General features: G+C 38.2%; 1 protein-coding gene across 2 annotated transcripts in view; it reads right to left on the bottom strand.

Moving 5' to 3' along the window:
- Positions 1 to 776: 776 nt before the first annotated feature.
- The window catches only part of LOC136158239 (cytochrome P450 2C19-like), a 36,125-nt gene continuing 22,191 nt past the window's right edge, over positions 777 to 14,710 (bottom strand). For both annotated transcript variants that reach the window (XM_065920017.1, XM_065920018.1), the window contains 4 exons: positions 10,441 to 10,582; positions 4,545 to 4,732; positions 1,689 to 1,830; positions 777 to 958 (listed from right to left, as the gene is read on the bottom strand). In XM_065920017.1, coding sequence (XP_065776089.1) covers positions 777 to 958; positions 1,689 to 1,830; positions 4,545 to 4,732; positions 10,441 to 10,582 — 654 coding nt within the window. The remainder of the gene's footprint in view (positions 959 to 1,688; positions 1,831 to 4,544; positions 4,733 to 10,440; positions 10,583 to 14,710) is intronic.

The raw sequence follows: 14,710 nt of genomic DNA, 5'->3' as shown, positions 1-14,710 counted from the left end.
GCTCTGGGATTCAAAGTTATGGTTCCTCTTTTAGCAATGATATTAATATTGTGTGTCTTCTCTCTTGGAGTGGGGAATAGGTTACTTATGGGTTTATCAGTTCTATTCAACCTTTCAAAGAATTAGCTTTGGTCTCATTGACTTTTATCTTGATTTCTTGTTTGCAATTTCATTGATTTCTGCTCTAATTTTCATTTGTAGTTTTCTGTGACTTACTTTGGATTTAATTCCTTACTATCACTGATCTCAATATTTTCCTATTGAGGCACTCCTGAACACAATCTCTTTCAGTTTCAAATCCAAACCTCAAGTAACTCTAAGTGACATGCAGCCAAGAGAACTTTCCTGCTTAATCTCCCTAGTCCTCTGTGCTGATCACTATGAGACCAACATGACTTCTTTGGATTACTTTCCTTCCTTTCTTACTTGTATTAGGCACACCATAAGGAAACTCTGAGAACTGGCTCATCAAATTACGCCTTTTATTAGGAACATGCACTGGAATAATGACTCTCCACTGCCATACACTAATCATCTTGTTCTATTTTGTATTGACTACATAGTGCTACTCAATAATAGATTAAAGCATTAGCATATGTGATGGCCAATAAAAATGTTACAGGACATGGAGAATAGCAGGTACATTTCTGCAGTGAAACTACACCATAACAAGAAAAGAGGTTGAGAAGGCATTCCTAGGCAGAAGATGAAGAGGAAGGAAGTGACCAATGCCCCAGTTAGAAGGAGTTAAAGACAACATCATAGGAGACACCTTCTCACAGAGGAATGAAGCAGAGCTTGTAAGGAGGTGGCACAGAAACGAACCCATTGGCAATTGGGGTGGTGTCGATGTCCTTTGGGTCAACCACAGATTTCAAAGTAAATTTTTGTAAAATCGCTGTCAGGAATAAAAACACCTCCATGCGGGCCAGGCTCTCTCCTGCACAAATCCGTTTTCCTGAAAATAACAAACACAGAGAGTACATACTCCTTGAACACTGTGTTTCTGGCTGTCAGAAAGAGACTATACAGTAACCATTGATGAATGGTTGAGTGGATAAATGTAAGCCACAACAGTTAGATAGACAGACATAGGCTGGATACACATGCTGTTCACATACTTTCATATCTTAACGGCTATCCTTATTTATACAAATTTTCAATGAGCTTTGGCACTATGCCAAGTACTTCATCAACTATTCTCATACAATTTGATATTTCATGTTTTCATAAATCTTTTCCTTCTCCTGGAAACACACAGCACATTGTATTTTTTGTTCTTAGTCTGATGTCTCCATCATCTTTATTTCTACCCCTCACAGCCTCTATTCTCTGCTCTAACTACGTCTTCATCAATCTTCAACATATCTTGAAGTTTCAAGTTTTACAACACATGGTTCCTTCTGGTTAAGGTGCACTTCTCTTATATTTTCAGCACCTAGCTCAAATTTTATTTCTGAATTTGAAAGAATTGGGTCATCTTTCCAAAGCTTTGGTGACTTAGTCCAGTAAAGAGCATATATTATGAGGAGGGAAAGTGTGTGGGCATTGCAATTGCTACACCTGAGTATAGGAAAAGAGCAATTCAACCAGCCCCTGATTGGGAATTTTATAAGAAGTTCCAACTGATCCCCCCTCCCCCAAAGCATCTTATCCTTTGAAGTAACGAAGGAAAAAAATTTTGTTACCTGCTGAGAAAGGCATGAAGTAGTCACTCTTTTTAAAGTTACCACTCTCATCCAGGAAGTGGCCAGGGTCAAACACTCCTGGGTTAGGAAATACTTTGTCATCATACAGCACAGAAGTCAGCGACACTAATACCTCTGTGCCCTGGGAGGAAAAGATGAAGATAAACTGAATTATAAAGAAGTCATGGAGCTGGAAGAAATATTATAAATTATTTATTCCAATCTTATGACCTACAGGTGAGGAATCCTAGGTCCAAAGAAAGACAATGGCATTTTGCGCCAGACAAGGAAGTAATAAACAAGGAATAAGCTTAAGGCAAGTGACAGTGATATTGCTAATGTGGACTTCGGTGGCATTTGAAGTAGTAAGTCCATAGATCCTAGGGTGTTAGACCCTATGAATCCATTCTGCTTATCATACTGGTGTCTGTCCCCATCAGCTGCTTTATTTCTACTTTGGTTTTCACTCACCTAATATGTGGATTATGGTTTAAAATGGGGAGACTCTGTTAGAGCTTAGGATGTCTAGATTATCTGTTCATAAGGCTTTTATAAAGAAATTTCTCATCTAATTAATAATAACTTCTGTGATAATAACAATAAGTATAATAACAACTCCTAGTATTTATCATTGCCATGTGGATTGTTTCTTAAAGTATGTGGCAGGGTTCATTAGAAATGGATGCTAGTTTAAAAGCAAAGAAAGGATGAAAAAAATAGAAAAATCATTTTATGACCATTCCTCTTAGGGTCACTGACTTAAGCAACATTTACCTATTAATGCTAAAACTGTAGGGTGAATGTTAAGCATGAAATTTACCAAGTTCATAACTCAACTGGTAAAGAATCTGCCTGCAATGCAGGAGACCCAGGTTCAATTCCTGGGTCAGGAAGATCCCCTGAAGAAGGAAATGGCAATCCACTCCAGTAATCTTGCTTAGAAAATCTCACAGACAGAGGAGCCTGGTAGGCTACAGTCCATGGGGTCGCAAGAGTCAGACATGATTTAGTGACTAAACCACCTCCGCCAATATGTGCCATAGATTTTTATTAATTAAGTGTAAAAATAAAGTCAGAACTTAGGCCATGGAGAAACCTGATAGATGCTATTTTATTATTTGAATAACAGTGCATAACCAATAACGAGGTAAGTGACATGATGTGGCCTCCCACCTTCCCAATGAATTTCAGTGGGAAACACAAAGCACCTATGTAGTTCTCTTGCCCAATCATAACTGGAATCTAATTAATTACTAGAGAACCAGCTTGAAGAATGTTTTACATGAGTATTGGCCTGAACACTTCTCAAAGTGAAATATACTGAAAGAAAACAAAGAGGGCAAAGAGAACTCGTAATGGAAGATTAAAAAGTAAAGATTGCCAGATTTCACGCTTGTTCTTTGGTTGGATATTGAATTAAAAAGGGGGGGAAAAGACTATAAAGGATATTCCAGTAAAAGTGGGAAAATTTGAAATACAGGCTGGGGGACCTCCCTGGTGGTCCAATGGTTAAGACTCATGCTTCCACTGCTTTAACATCTAAAGTTATTATTAATTTTAGCTTGTGTCAATGCCCACATTTTACTTAAAAGGGAGGTGTTATATCATTCCAAATATCCACTAGGAGAAGGATGAACTTTGTGTGGAAGAATAAAAACATTGCCTAAAACTCAGCATTTTCTCATTTATAACAATTGATACTCAACAAAAAGTTATTAGACACATCAAAGGCACAGCTAGGTGACAACAAGTAGAAGAGGGGAAGACTTATAAAATATGCCCACATTAGGGAATATTTCTCATCTCACTTTATAAGGACAACATTATCTTAATATCAGAAATCTGACAAGAAAATTTTGAAGAAGAAATATAGTAAACCAAAATTCTTTACTCTAAACAGAGAAGTTCTGAACAAAATGTAGCAAACCAAATTCTGCTGTGTGTATACTTATAATATGTATATTTAGTGGGGAATACAAGGCCATACAAGCATAGCAATAGTTGCAGAAATCAATATGAAAAAATTGTATAGCAATTATAACCTAAAAATCATAAAAAATAAAGAGGGTAAGTTTTCCTAATCTAATTTTTAAAATCTACCAAAATGTACATAAAACATGCTCAGTAGTGAGAGGTTAACCTCCACTCTCCTATAGATCAGAAATGAAACAAAGATGAAACATGGATATTAACCCAGATTACAGGGCAATGTATATAGAAATTGCAATTAATTTAGAGAAAGATTATTAGTAATGATTTTAAAATTAGCAAGTTTCCTACCATTAAAATCATCAAATGATAAAAGCTGATTATATTCCCATATTCCAGATAAAAGAAATAGAAAAGGCTAAAAATTTTATAAAAGCAAACATAATATTAAGCATCTAGTGGGGAAAAAAACAATAAAAGATTTGCAAGCCAATCAGTACACCAAAAAATTTTGAGAGAGCTATAAACCCCCCAAAATTGGAAGTATATACCATATTTATTAACACAAAGATAAAATGAGTCATGATGTTAAATCTTTCTAAATATATCAAATATAACACTGATAAAAATCCCAGCAGAGAGCTTTCGTTAATTGACAAACTAGTACTAACATTGTTTGGAAAAGTAAACAGCTAAGATCAGAAAAACAACATTAACAAAGCAGAACAAATTTGGAAGACTTACACTGCTACCTGTCAAAATATTTTATAGCTTTCTAAACTAATCTGGAAACAATACACAAACCATTGAATTGCTACACATATGATTTTTGTGCTTCTCTCATCTGTGTTCATTAAGGATTGCATCCATACAGTGAAATGGGAATATCAAGACCACTGAAGTCACTGTAAGAGAAATCAATCTAACCTTGGGGATGATGTAGTTTCTAAATTCAACGTCACGGGTCACCATATGGGGTAGACTGGAAGGGATCAGGTCAATGTATCTCTGGATCTCGTGGACCACAGCATCCGTGTAGGGCATATGGCTTCTGTCCTGCATACAGGGGCTCCGGTGTCTTCCAATCACATGGTCAATCTCTTCCTGGACCTTAGCTGATAAGAGATAGTATGACTAATGCAAAAAAGAAAAGCGCATATCATATTTGCATACCAATTCAGGGATCAGTTCAGTTCAGTTGCTCAGCCATGTCCAATTCTTTGCGACCCCATGGACCTCAGTACACCAGTCTTCCCTGTCCATTACCAACCCCCAGAGCTTGCTCAAACTCATGTCCATTGAGTTGGTAATGCCATCCAACCATCTCCTTCTTTGTCGTCCCCTTCTCTTCCTGCCTTCAAACTTTCCCAGCATCAGGGTCTTTTCCAATGTCAGTTCTTCACATCAGGTGGCCAAAGTATTGGAGTTTCAGCTTCAGCATCAGTCCTTCCAATCAATATTCAGGACTGAATTCAAGGATACGCGAGGCATTATGAAGGTGTTCCAACATCATTATAAACATCAGTTAGGACTTCCCTGGTGGTCCAGTGGATAAGAATCTGCCTGCCAATGCAGGAAGCACGTGTTCAATCTCTGGTCTGGAAGATTCCATATACTGCCGGGCAACTGAGCCCGTGTCTCGCAATTATTGAGCCTATGTGTTGTAACTACTGAAGCCTGTGTGCCCTAGAGCCTGTGCTCCACAACAAGAGAAGCCATCACAATGAGAAGCCTGAATACAGCAACTAGAAAGTAGCCCCAGTTGCTAAAACTAGAGAAAGTCCACATGCAACAACAAACACCCAGCACAGCCAAAACTAAATGAATAAATAAACAAAAAATTTTTTTTAATTTTTGGAAAAGTAAACAGCTAAGATCAGAAAAACAATATTAACAAAGCAGAACAAATTTGGATTACATGCCCAGAAGTACACCCAGACATAGAGAGAAAATGACCATAATACAGATGTATGTAAGTCTCCTAAAAACTAGGCTTACGATACATCCATGCATATCTCTATATTAACATACATGATAAAATAAATGATGAACTGTTTTAAAATATAAACAGAACATAACCTCAAGACATTATAGTCCTTGCTGAAAGAAAAATAGGAATCAGATGTTAATTTTTAACAAAATAATATAGAGGTAGAAAAGTTAAATTTCACATGTTTTTGTATATTTGTACAATTTGCAATGGTACTCTTTTCATCTTCCAATTTCCATAAGCTACCACACTGAGTATTCTAGCAGTTTCTTCTGAAATTGATGCTATATTTCTAAATAATAATTCACTGTTTCTATTTTTAACATACCTATTTCTAGACAATATTGTCCTATGGGAGATGAGAATTTATTAGTATAGCTCCATTTCCACTTCATACAGAACACACATAACACACATAATTCCTGTTACTCCATTTCCCCCAATATATTTAGATCACAACTTTCGGCTGTTAGAATTTCATTTTATCATCATTCTGATTACATAAACAAAGCTTCCTGATCAGACAACTATGATTATGTTTAATTTTTGGTATTTTCTTGGACTTAAATATGTCTCTTTATTTCTTCTTATACATTTCTGTATCTTGATCTAGAATTATTTTCAAATACTGAGATAAATATTCCAAACTCCAAATAATAATTTTCCTTCTATAAGGAAATCTCAGATCATCAATCACTTCTCTTTTGTTTGGTGTCTCCCTTCATAGCTACTTTATCTATCTAACCCATTTTGAAGTGGATATTTTCTATGCCTGATACCTAGCAATAGTCCTGACACTTTCATTCTCCTTCATGAGTTCTCAAGATTTCTGGAGCCATGACTTCCTATGACATGACTTCAGGCATTTGGATGAGAAAAGGGAAAGAGTGGGTAAAAATTTGTCAAACACACTGGTCTGAAATTACCCTTTATAAAATCAATACCTAGTTTGATAGTTGATCTTGAATTCTGATGCTGTTGTGAACTCTAATCCTTTATCTATGACCTGCTAAATTTCTCTGAAAGTTTTTGTGATTTCCTCTTTTATCCTGGTGTTTTGAAGTTTCACGACCCTCTATCTTGGGGTGAATGTTTTTATTTCATTCACTCTGCTATACACATCAAGAGAATTATTTATCTACATGGAAATATATGGAGGTCTTTTCTCCAGAGTGTTCACTCTCTGGAGTTTTTCTCTTGTTGCTGAATTTCAGGAAGCAGGATGCAGAAAGGAGCTGAGTCTGAATTCAAGATGTGAATTTTCCCCTATATTTTTTTCCACGCTGTGACCTCACTCTTTCCTCCTTTCTCTGCCCAGTGTCCTGGGCATTGGGCCTCTTAGATTCCACTTCTCTAGAGAGTAAACCTCTCTCATCCTATTGGGGGAACACAGTGATCTGATAAACTGAAAGTGTTAGTCTCTCAGTCATGCCCAACTCTTTGTGATCCCATGGACTGTAGCCTTCCAGCTTCCTCTGTCTATGGAATTCTCCAGGGAAGAATACTGGAGTGGATTACCTTTCCCTTTTCCAGGGGATCTTTCTGACCAAGGGATTGAACCTGGGTCTCCTGCATTGCAGTCAGATTCTTTACTTTCTGAGCCACTAGGGAGTTGTCAAAGAGTTGTGGCTAGGTGAGCTACTTTTATCAGCCTTTGTCTCCCTCTATTCTGCTTGACACCTGCTACTTCTAAATGCTGAAACTTACGGGATGGAAGGGATATAAATAACTTTTCCTAATTATGTATCTTCCTTTTCTGACATTTAGGACACAACTTAATCTTCTCTGTGCTGTGCTTAGTCACTCAGTTGTGTCCAACTCTTTGCAACCCCACGGACTGTAGCCTGCCAAGCTCCTCTGTCAATGGGGGTTCTCCAGGCAAGAATACTATAGTGGGTTGCCATGCCCTCCTCCAGGGGATCGTCCCAACCCAGGGATCGAACTCAGGCCTCCCGCATTGGAGATGGATTCTTTGTCATCTCAGCTACCAGGGAAGTCCAAGAATACTGGCTGGGGAGCCTATCTCTTCCCCAGGGGAGCATTCCTGACCCAGAAATCAAACCGGGGTCTCCTGCATTGCAGGTGGGTTCTTTACCATCCGAGCTACCAGCGAAGTATCTTCCTTTTCTGATATTTAGGATACAACGTCATCTTCTCTACTGACTTCATTATCACCCTTCAATATGTTCTCTGTGTTTTAGAAATTTGTTAAAGTTCTATCTGTGGTTGTTTCCTGGCCTCCTCTTGTCCAACTTTAGAAAACTGAATCTCATTTGTAATAGTTCATAGTCATTGTAGAGACATCCTGACACATGACAGGGCATTGTTTCTAAATTGCTATGAATAATCATAACTCTTTAAATGTAAGTCTTATATAATGTTCTTTGTAAAAGATAAAATTATAGACCACCAAAGTTCTTATTTTGGCAAGCACTGTTTCTCTAGAACCAGACTTCTGGACTAATAAAATACCTTTACAGGCACCTTAAACCTGAATAGTACAATTTCTTGTGAATATAAATTTTTAGATCACTTCCCAGAAAGTAGGCGCTATCTCTGGCTACCTCTCTAAATTTCTAGGATTTCCATTCAGGCTTCAGTAAGGAGAGTTTCCAGAGAAGGAAATGGCAGCCCACTCCAGTATTCTTTCCTGGAGAATCCCAGAGACAGAGGATCCTGGTGGGCTGCCATCTATGGGGTCACACAGAGTTGAACACGATTGAAGCGACTTAGCAGCAGCAAGGAGAATTTCCATTTTCCCTACCCTGGTTTTAGAACACTGCATTTTCAGAGTGAGGTGGCAACAAAGTGGTCTTTCCATAATAAAGCCATTATGTAGCCCCAGGCCAATTCATGCTGGGAGTGCCTGCTACACGTGAAGTGAAGTGAAATGAAGTGAAGTCGCTCAGTCGTGTCCGACTCTTTGTGACTCCATGGACTGTAGCCTACCAGGATCCTCAGCCCATGGGATTTTCCAGGCAAGAATACTGGGCTACACATGACCTCCCATGAAATCCAGATGTTGCTTTATCACTTTTGTTACTTTCACAGTGTCTTCACTCCTGTCTGTCATCCTCCTGTATTATGTAAAGATGTACCAACGCCATTCCTTCGTTAAATCTGAAAACATTAAGCTGCTCAAACAGAGATTGATATTAAGAGGAGGTGACAAGATACACAGAAGAACTGTAAAAAAAAGATCTTCATGACCCAGATAATCATGATGGTGTGATCACTCACCTAGAGCCAGACATCCTGGAATGTGAAGTCAAGTGGGTCTTAGAAAGCATCACTATGAACAAAGCTAGTGGAGGTGATGGAATTTCCAGTTGAGCTATTTCAAATCCTGAAAGATGATGCTGTGAAAGTGCTGGACTCAATGTGCCAGCAAATTTGGAAAACTCAGCAGTGGCCACGGGACTGGAAAAGGTCAGGTTTCATTCCAATCCCAAAGAAAGCTCAAACTAATGCACAGTTGCACTCATCTCACACGCTAGTAAAGTAATGCTCAAAATTCTCCAAGCCAGGCTTCAGCAATAGGTAAACCGAGAACTTCCAGATGTTCAAGCTGGATTTAGAAAAGGCAGAGGAACCAGAGATCAAATTGCCAACATCTGCTGGATCATCAAAAAAGCAAGAGAGTTCCAGAAAAACATCTATTTCTGCTTTACTGACTATGCCAAAGCCTTTGACTGTGTGGATCACAATCAAGTGTGGAAAATTCTGAAAGAGATGGGAATACCAGACCACCTGACCTGCCTCTTGAGAAACCTATATGCAGGTCAGGAAGCAGCAGTTTGAACTGGACATGGACAAACACACTAGTTCCAAATAGGGAAAGGAGTATGTCAAGGCTGTATATTGTCACCCTGCTTATTTAACTTATATGAAGTGTACATCATGAGGAATGCTGGGCTGGAAGAAGCACAAGCTGGAATCAAGACTGTCAGGAGAAATATCAATAATCTCAGATATGCAAATGACACCACCCTTATGGCAGAAAGTGAAGAGGAACTAAAAAGCCTCTTGATGAAAGTGAAAGAGGAGAGTGAAAAAGTTGACTTAAAGCTCAACATTCAGAAAACTAAGATCATGGCATCTGATCCCATCACTTCATGGGAAATAGATGGGGAAACAGTGGAAACAGCATCAGACTTTATTTTCTGCGGTTCCAAAATCACTGCAGATGGTGATTGAAGCCATGATATTAAAAGACGCTTACTCCTTGGAAGGAAAGTTGTGACCAACCTAGATAGCATATTAAAAAACAGAGACATTACTTTGCCAATAAAGGTGTGCCTACTCAAGGCTATGGTTTTTCCAGTGGTCATGTATGGATGTGAGAGTTGGACTGTGAAGAAAGTTGAGTGCCAAAAAAGTGATGCTTTTGAACTGTGGTGTTGGAGAAGACTTGAGAGTCCCTTGGACTGCAAGGAGATCCAACCAGTCTATCCTAAAGGTAATCAGTCCTGGTTGTTCATTGGAAGGACTGATGCAGAAGCTGAAACTTCAGTACTTTGGCCACCTCATGCGAAGAGTTGACTCATTGGAAAATACCCTGATGCTGGAAGGGATTGGGGGCAGGAGGAGAAGGGTATGATAGAGGATGAGCTGGCTGCATGGCATCACCGACTCCATGGACGTTAGTTTGAGTAAACTCCAGGCGTTGGTGATGGACAGGGAGGCCTGGTGGGCTGCAATTCATTGGGTCGCAAGGAGTCGGATACTACTGAACAATTGAACTGAACTGAACTAAGAGCAACAAGATGGAAAACACTCCCAGTCTCTTTCCAATATCTCTTCTGCAGTCACCCTGCTCGCCATGTACCATACCTGTGACCTCTGGGTGCTTTAGCAGCAGGAGGAGCCCATATCTCAGAGTGGTGCTTGTCGTCTCTGTCCCAGCTCCAAACAAATCAAATACAGTGGTTGTCAAGTTTTCAAAAGTATACTCCAATTGTTGATTTTGTTTCTCCTAGGAATGATTTGATAAAATTGTTTGACAAGCTAGTTTATCAGAATTTCCCTTAATCCAAAATAGCTCATGGTGTTTTAAAATTAAGGCAACATACAAACTACTTGGCAATTACAGGGAAAAAAAAAAACAACACTGTATAGAAAAACAAAATACTATAGATCAGTTGACTTAAATGTCATTTTCTCCTGCCTTATTCCTCATTTGCCTAAAAGTTCCATTCATCAGTCTCTTTTGCATTTAGGTAGTGGCTTTCATGGTAAAGAATCTTCCTGCAATGCAGGAGACTCAAATTTGACTCCTGGGTAGGGAAGATCCCCTGGAGAAGGCAATGACTTCTCCATCCCCTGGATGATGGAATGGCCACCCACTTCAGTATTCTTGCCTGGAGTATTCCATGGACAGGCTTCCATGAAGCCTGGCGGGCTACAGTCCATGAAGTCACAAAGAGGCAGACACAACCGAGTGACTAACACATTCACTTTCAGGCTATGCAGCTTAACATTTTGCAAACAAGATGTAAGTAGAAGCCTACTGGTACACTTTCTCTTTCTTACTCAAAAACAAGTATTTGATAGATTGAAAGTGAAGGCATGGAAAGAGATAGTCCATACAAATGGAAATCAAAAGAAAGCTGGAGTAGCAATACTCATATTGGACAAAATAGACTTTAAAATAAAGACTGGGATTTCCCTGGTGGTCCAGTGACTAAGATTGTGCACTCCCAACACAGGTGGCCCAGGTTTGACCCCTGGTTGGGGAAGTAAATCTCACATGCTGCAACTAAGTGCTTGCATGCCACAATTAGAAGATCCTGCATGTTACAACTAAGACCTGGCACAGCCAAATAAATAAGGTAAACAAGTAAATTAAATAAAGACTCTTACAAGAGACAAGAAAGGGCAGTACATAATGATCAAGGATCAATCCAAGAAGATGTAACAGTTGTAAGTACATATGCACCCAACATAGGAGCACCACAGTGTATCAGGCAAATGCTAACAGCCATTAAAGGGGAAATCTATAGAAACAAAATAACAGTGGGCAACTTAAAATTACAGCACTGGAAAGATCATCCAGACAGAAGATTAAGAAGGAAACACAAGCCTTAAATAACCCATTAGACTAGATAAACTTACTGTCCTAGATATTAATTGGACATTCCATTCAAAGGCAGCAGAATATACTTTTTTGTTAAGCAGACATGGAACATTCTCCAGGATATCATCTTGGGTCACAAATCAAAACTCAGTAAATTTTAGAAAATTGAAATCATATCAAGAAACTTTTCCAACAACAAGACTATGAGATTAGATATCAATTACAGGGAAAAGTGTATAAGACAAAAACACATGGAGGCTGAACAATATGTTGTTAAATAACCAATGGATCAAACATGACTGAGCACATACCCACCACACTGCAACCAATGGTATTATACATGATATTATACACAGAAAATCCTAAAGATGCTACCATAAAACTACTAGATCTCATTGATGAATTTGGTAAAGTTGCAGGATACAGCATTAATACATAGAAAAGAAATCTCTTTCATTCCTATACACTAACAATGAAAGATCAGAATGAGAAATGAAGGAAACCGACTCATTTGCCATCACACCAAAAAGAATAAACCATCTAGGCATAAACCTACCTAACAAGGCAAAAGATCTGTACTCAGAAAACTATAAGATCCCAATGAAAAAATCAAAGATGACATAAACAGATGGAGAGATATATCATGTTCGTGGATCAGAAGAATCAATATTTGAAAATTACTATATGATCCAAGGCAATCTACAGATTCAATGTAATCCCTATCAAATTACCAAGGGCATTTTTCACAGAATCAGAACAACAACATAAAAAGCACTTGACAAGTAAAAGTAAACAGGCTGTTTTCAATACTGAGTAGAAGGGACTGCTAACATGCAAAAACATTGTGAACCTGTCCTTAGGCCAGTATTAATTCCACGATGCATTTGCAATCTCCAGTGGTCCAGTGCCATGTCTAATATTAAGTAATAAACACACTGAAGGGAGACCAAACACTCTGAATGAGTATACTTTTTAGAGAAAGAGTCATCACCTTTGATTTTACACAAGCTATAAGCTTGTCAATTCAAAACTATTCATAGTCAGTAAGAAATGCAGTGAACTCATAAAACAATACTAGTATTTTCATTCCTTGAATTGGATTTGAAGATAAAGTGGTTATGTGTACATAGCCTATCATTGTTAGGCTATAGAAAACACTGCTGAAAGGAATTTTATAAAATAATATTGAAAGATTAAAGAAAACCTACATAAATAAAGATCTTCCCAGGTGGCGCTAGTGGTAAAGAATCCACTGGCCAGTGCAGGTAGATGGAAGAGACACAGGTTTGATACCTGAGTTGGGAAGATCTCTAGGAGGAGGGCATGGCAACCCACTCCAGTATTCTTGCCTGGAGGATCCCATGGACAGGGGAGCCTGGCAGGCTGCAGTCCACAGAGTCAGGTAGGACTGAAGTGACTTAGCATGCTTATAAATAAAAAACCTTTCTTAACGTAGATCAAAACACTCAGTATTGTTATGATAGCTTTACTGAATTAATGTCCCAAAGAAGGCAGATAGGAAGTTTCAGAAATCCATCCCTCCACTGAAACAACTCACCATGCACACAGTATCTGAGCAACTACTTTGGGATTCTGGAAACTAGTTAGACACTTGCAGCCAATGTGCTTAAATGCAATGTTTCGTAAATGTGACATTTCCCATGCTGCCTAACACTCCTCAAAACCCAGTTCCAAGGCAGACAGTTATGGAAAGCATGGACTGTATTTGTGGTGTAGCCAGCGGATCTCAGAGCAGGAAACTAGACCACATTCTTCTACATTGGGACTGTGTGTTTGGATTATTGAGAGGCTGGCACAGAGAAAAACCACTGTTTCAATCTCTATGGTTTTCATTGAAAACATAAAGAGAATGCTTTCTTTTCCTATTGATATTTAGGTACATGTATTTAAGAGAATCTTTGTAAGGTCACTATCCAACTATGGAGATAATAGAACAGAAAGTCAAGTGACCATACAAGATAATAAAATAGTCTTGGCAAAAATAATGTAGAAAAGTTACTACAAAAAGAAATGAATACAGTCTTCATCAAATAACAATAACAATTGTTAGAAGAGAGTAAAATCTTATTTCCAGAATTATCACATCATATAAAACTTATAGTCCATTAACAGCTGAAAAAAAATTGACACAAACCACTGTTGAGGAAGCCCAGACACTGGAATTACTAGATTAAAAACTATAAGATACATGTCTTAGGTATGTGCAAAGAGATGAATTAAACCATGTACATAGAACTAAGAATATCAGAAAAGTATCAGAACAATAGGGAATATCAATAATGAGAACAGCATTATAATAAAGGACCAATAGAAATTTGGGAGCTAAAAGTACAATACCAGAAAAATTTTAAAATTTACCAGAAAGTTTCTGGCATTGTACTTTTTACAATAAACAGTAGTATACTGAAGTAAATCATTCACTGCATCTAATCATTTTAAACTGTGTAGATGAATATCCCATTTACAATGGAATATAATATAGCCATAAAAAGGAAGGAAATCTTGCCATTTATGATTGTGTGGATGGGACTTGAAGGCATTATGCTAAATGGAATAAATCAGGAAGAGAAAATAAAATATCATATTATTTCACCTATACGTGGACTATAGGCTTTCTCAATGGCGCAGTGCTAAAGAATTCACCTACCAAAGCAGGAGACACAAGAGACCTGGGTTCAATTCCTGGGTTAGGAAGATCCCCTGTAATAGGAAATAGCAGCTCGCTTCAATATTTTTGCCTGGAAAATCCCATGGACAGAAGAGCTTCATGGGTTACAGTCCATGGGGTCGCAAAGAGTTCAGATACAACTGAGTGACTGAGCATGCACACATACATGGAATATAAAATAAAAATCTGAACTCATAAATGCAGAGAACACATTGGTGGCTATCAGAGATGAAGAGGGGTCAAAATGAATGAACGTGGTCAAAATTACAAATTTCCAGTTGTAAAATATAAATAAGTCCTAGGGATGTACTATACAGCATGATAACTATAGTTAATAC

This window comes from Muntiacus reevesi, chromosome 2 (genome assembly GCF_963930625.1).
Source record: "Muntiacus reevesi chromosome 2, mMunRee1.1, whole genome shotgun sequence".
In the NCBI taxonomy this organism is placed as follows: Eukaryota; Metazoa; Chordata; class Mammalia; order Artiodactyla; family Cervidae; genus Muntiacus; species Muntiacus reevesi.
The sequence above is the reverse complement of the archived record's forward strand: the minus strand, read 5'-3'. Positions and strand labels throughout refer to the sequence as shown.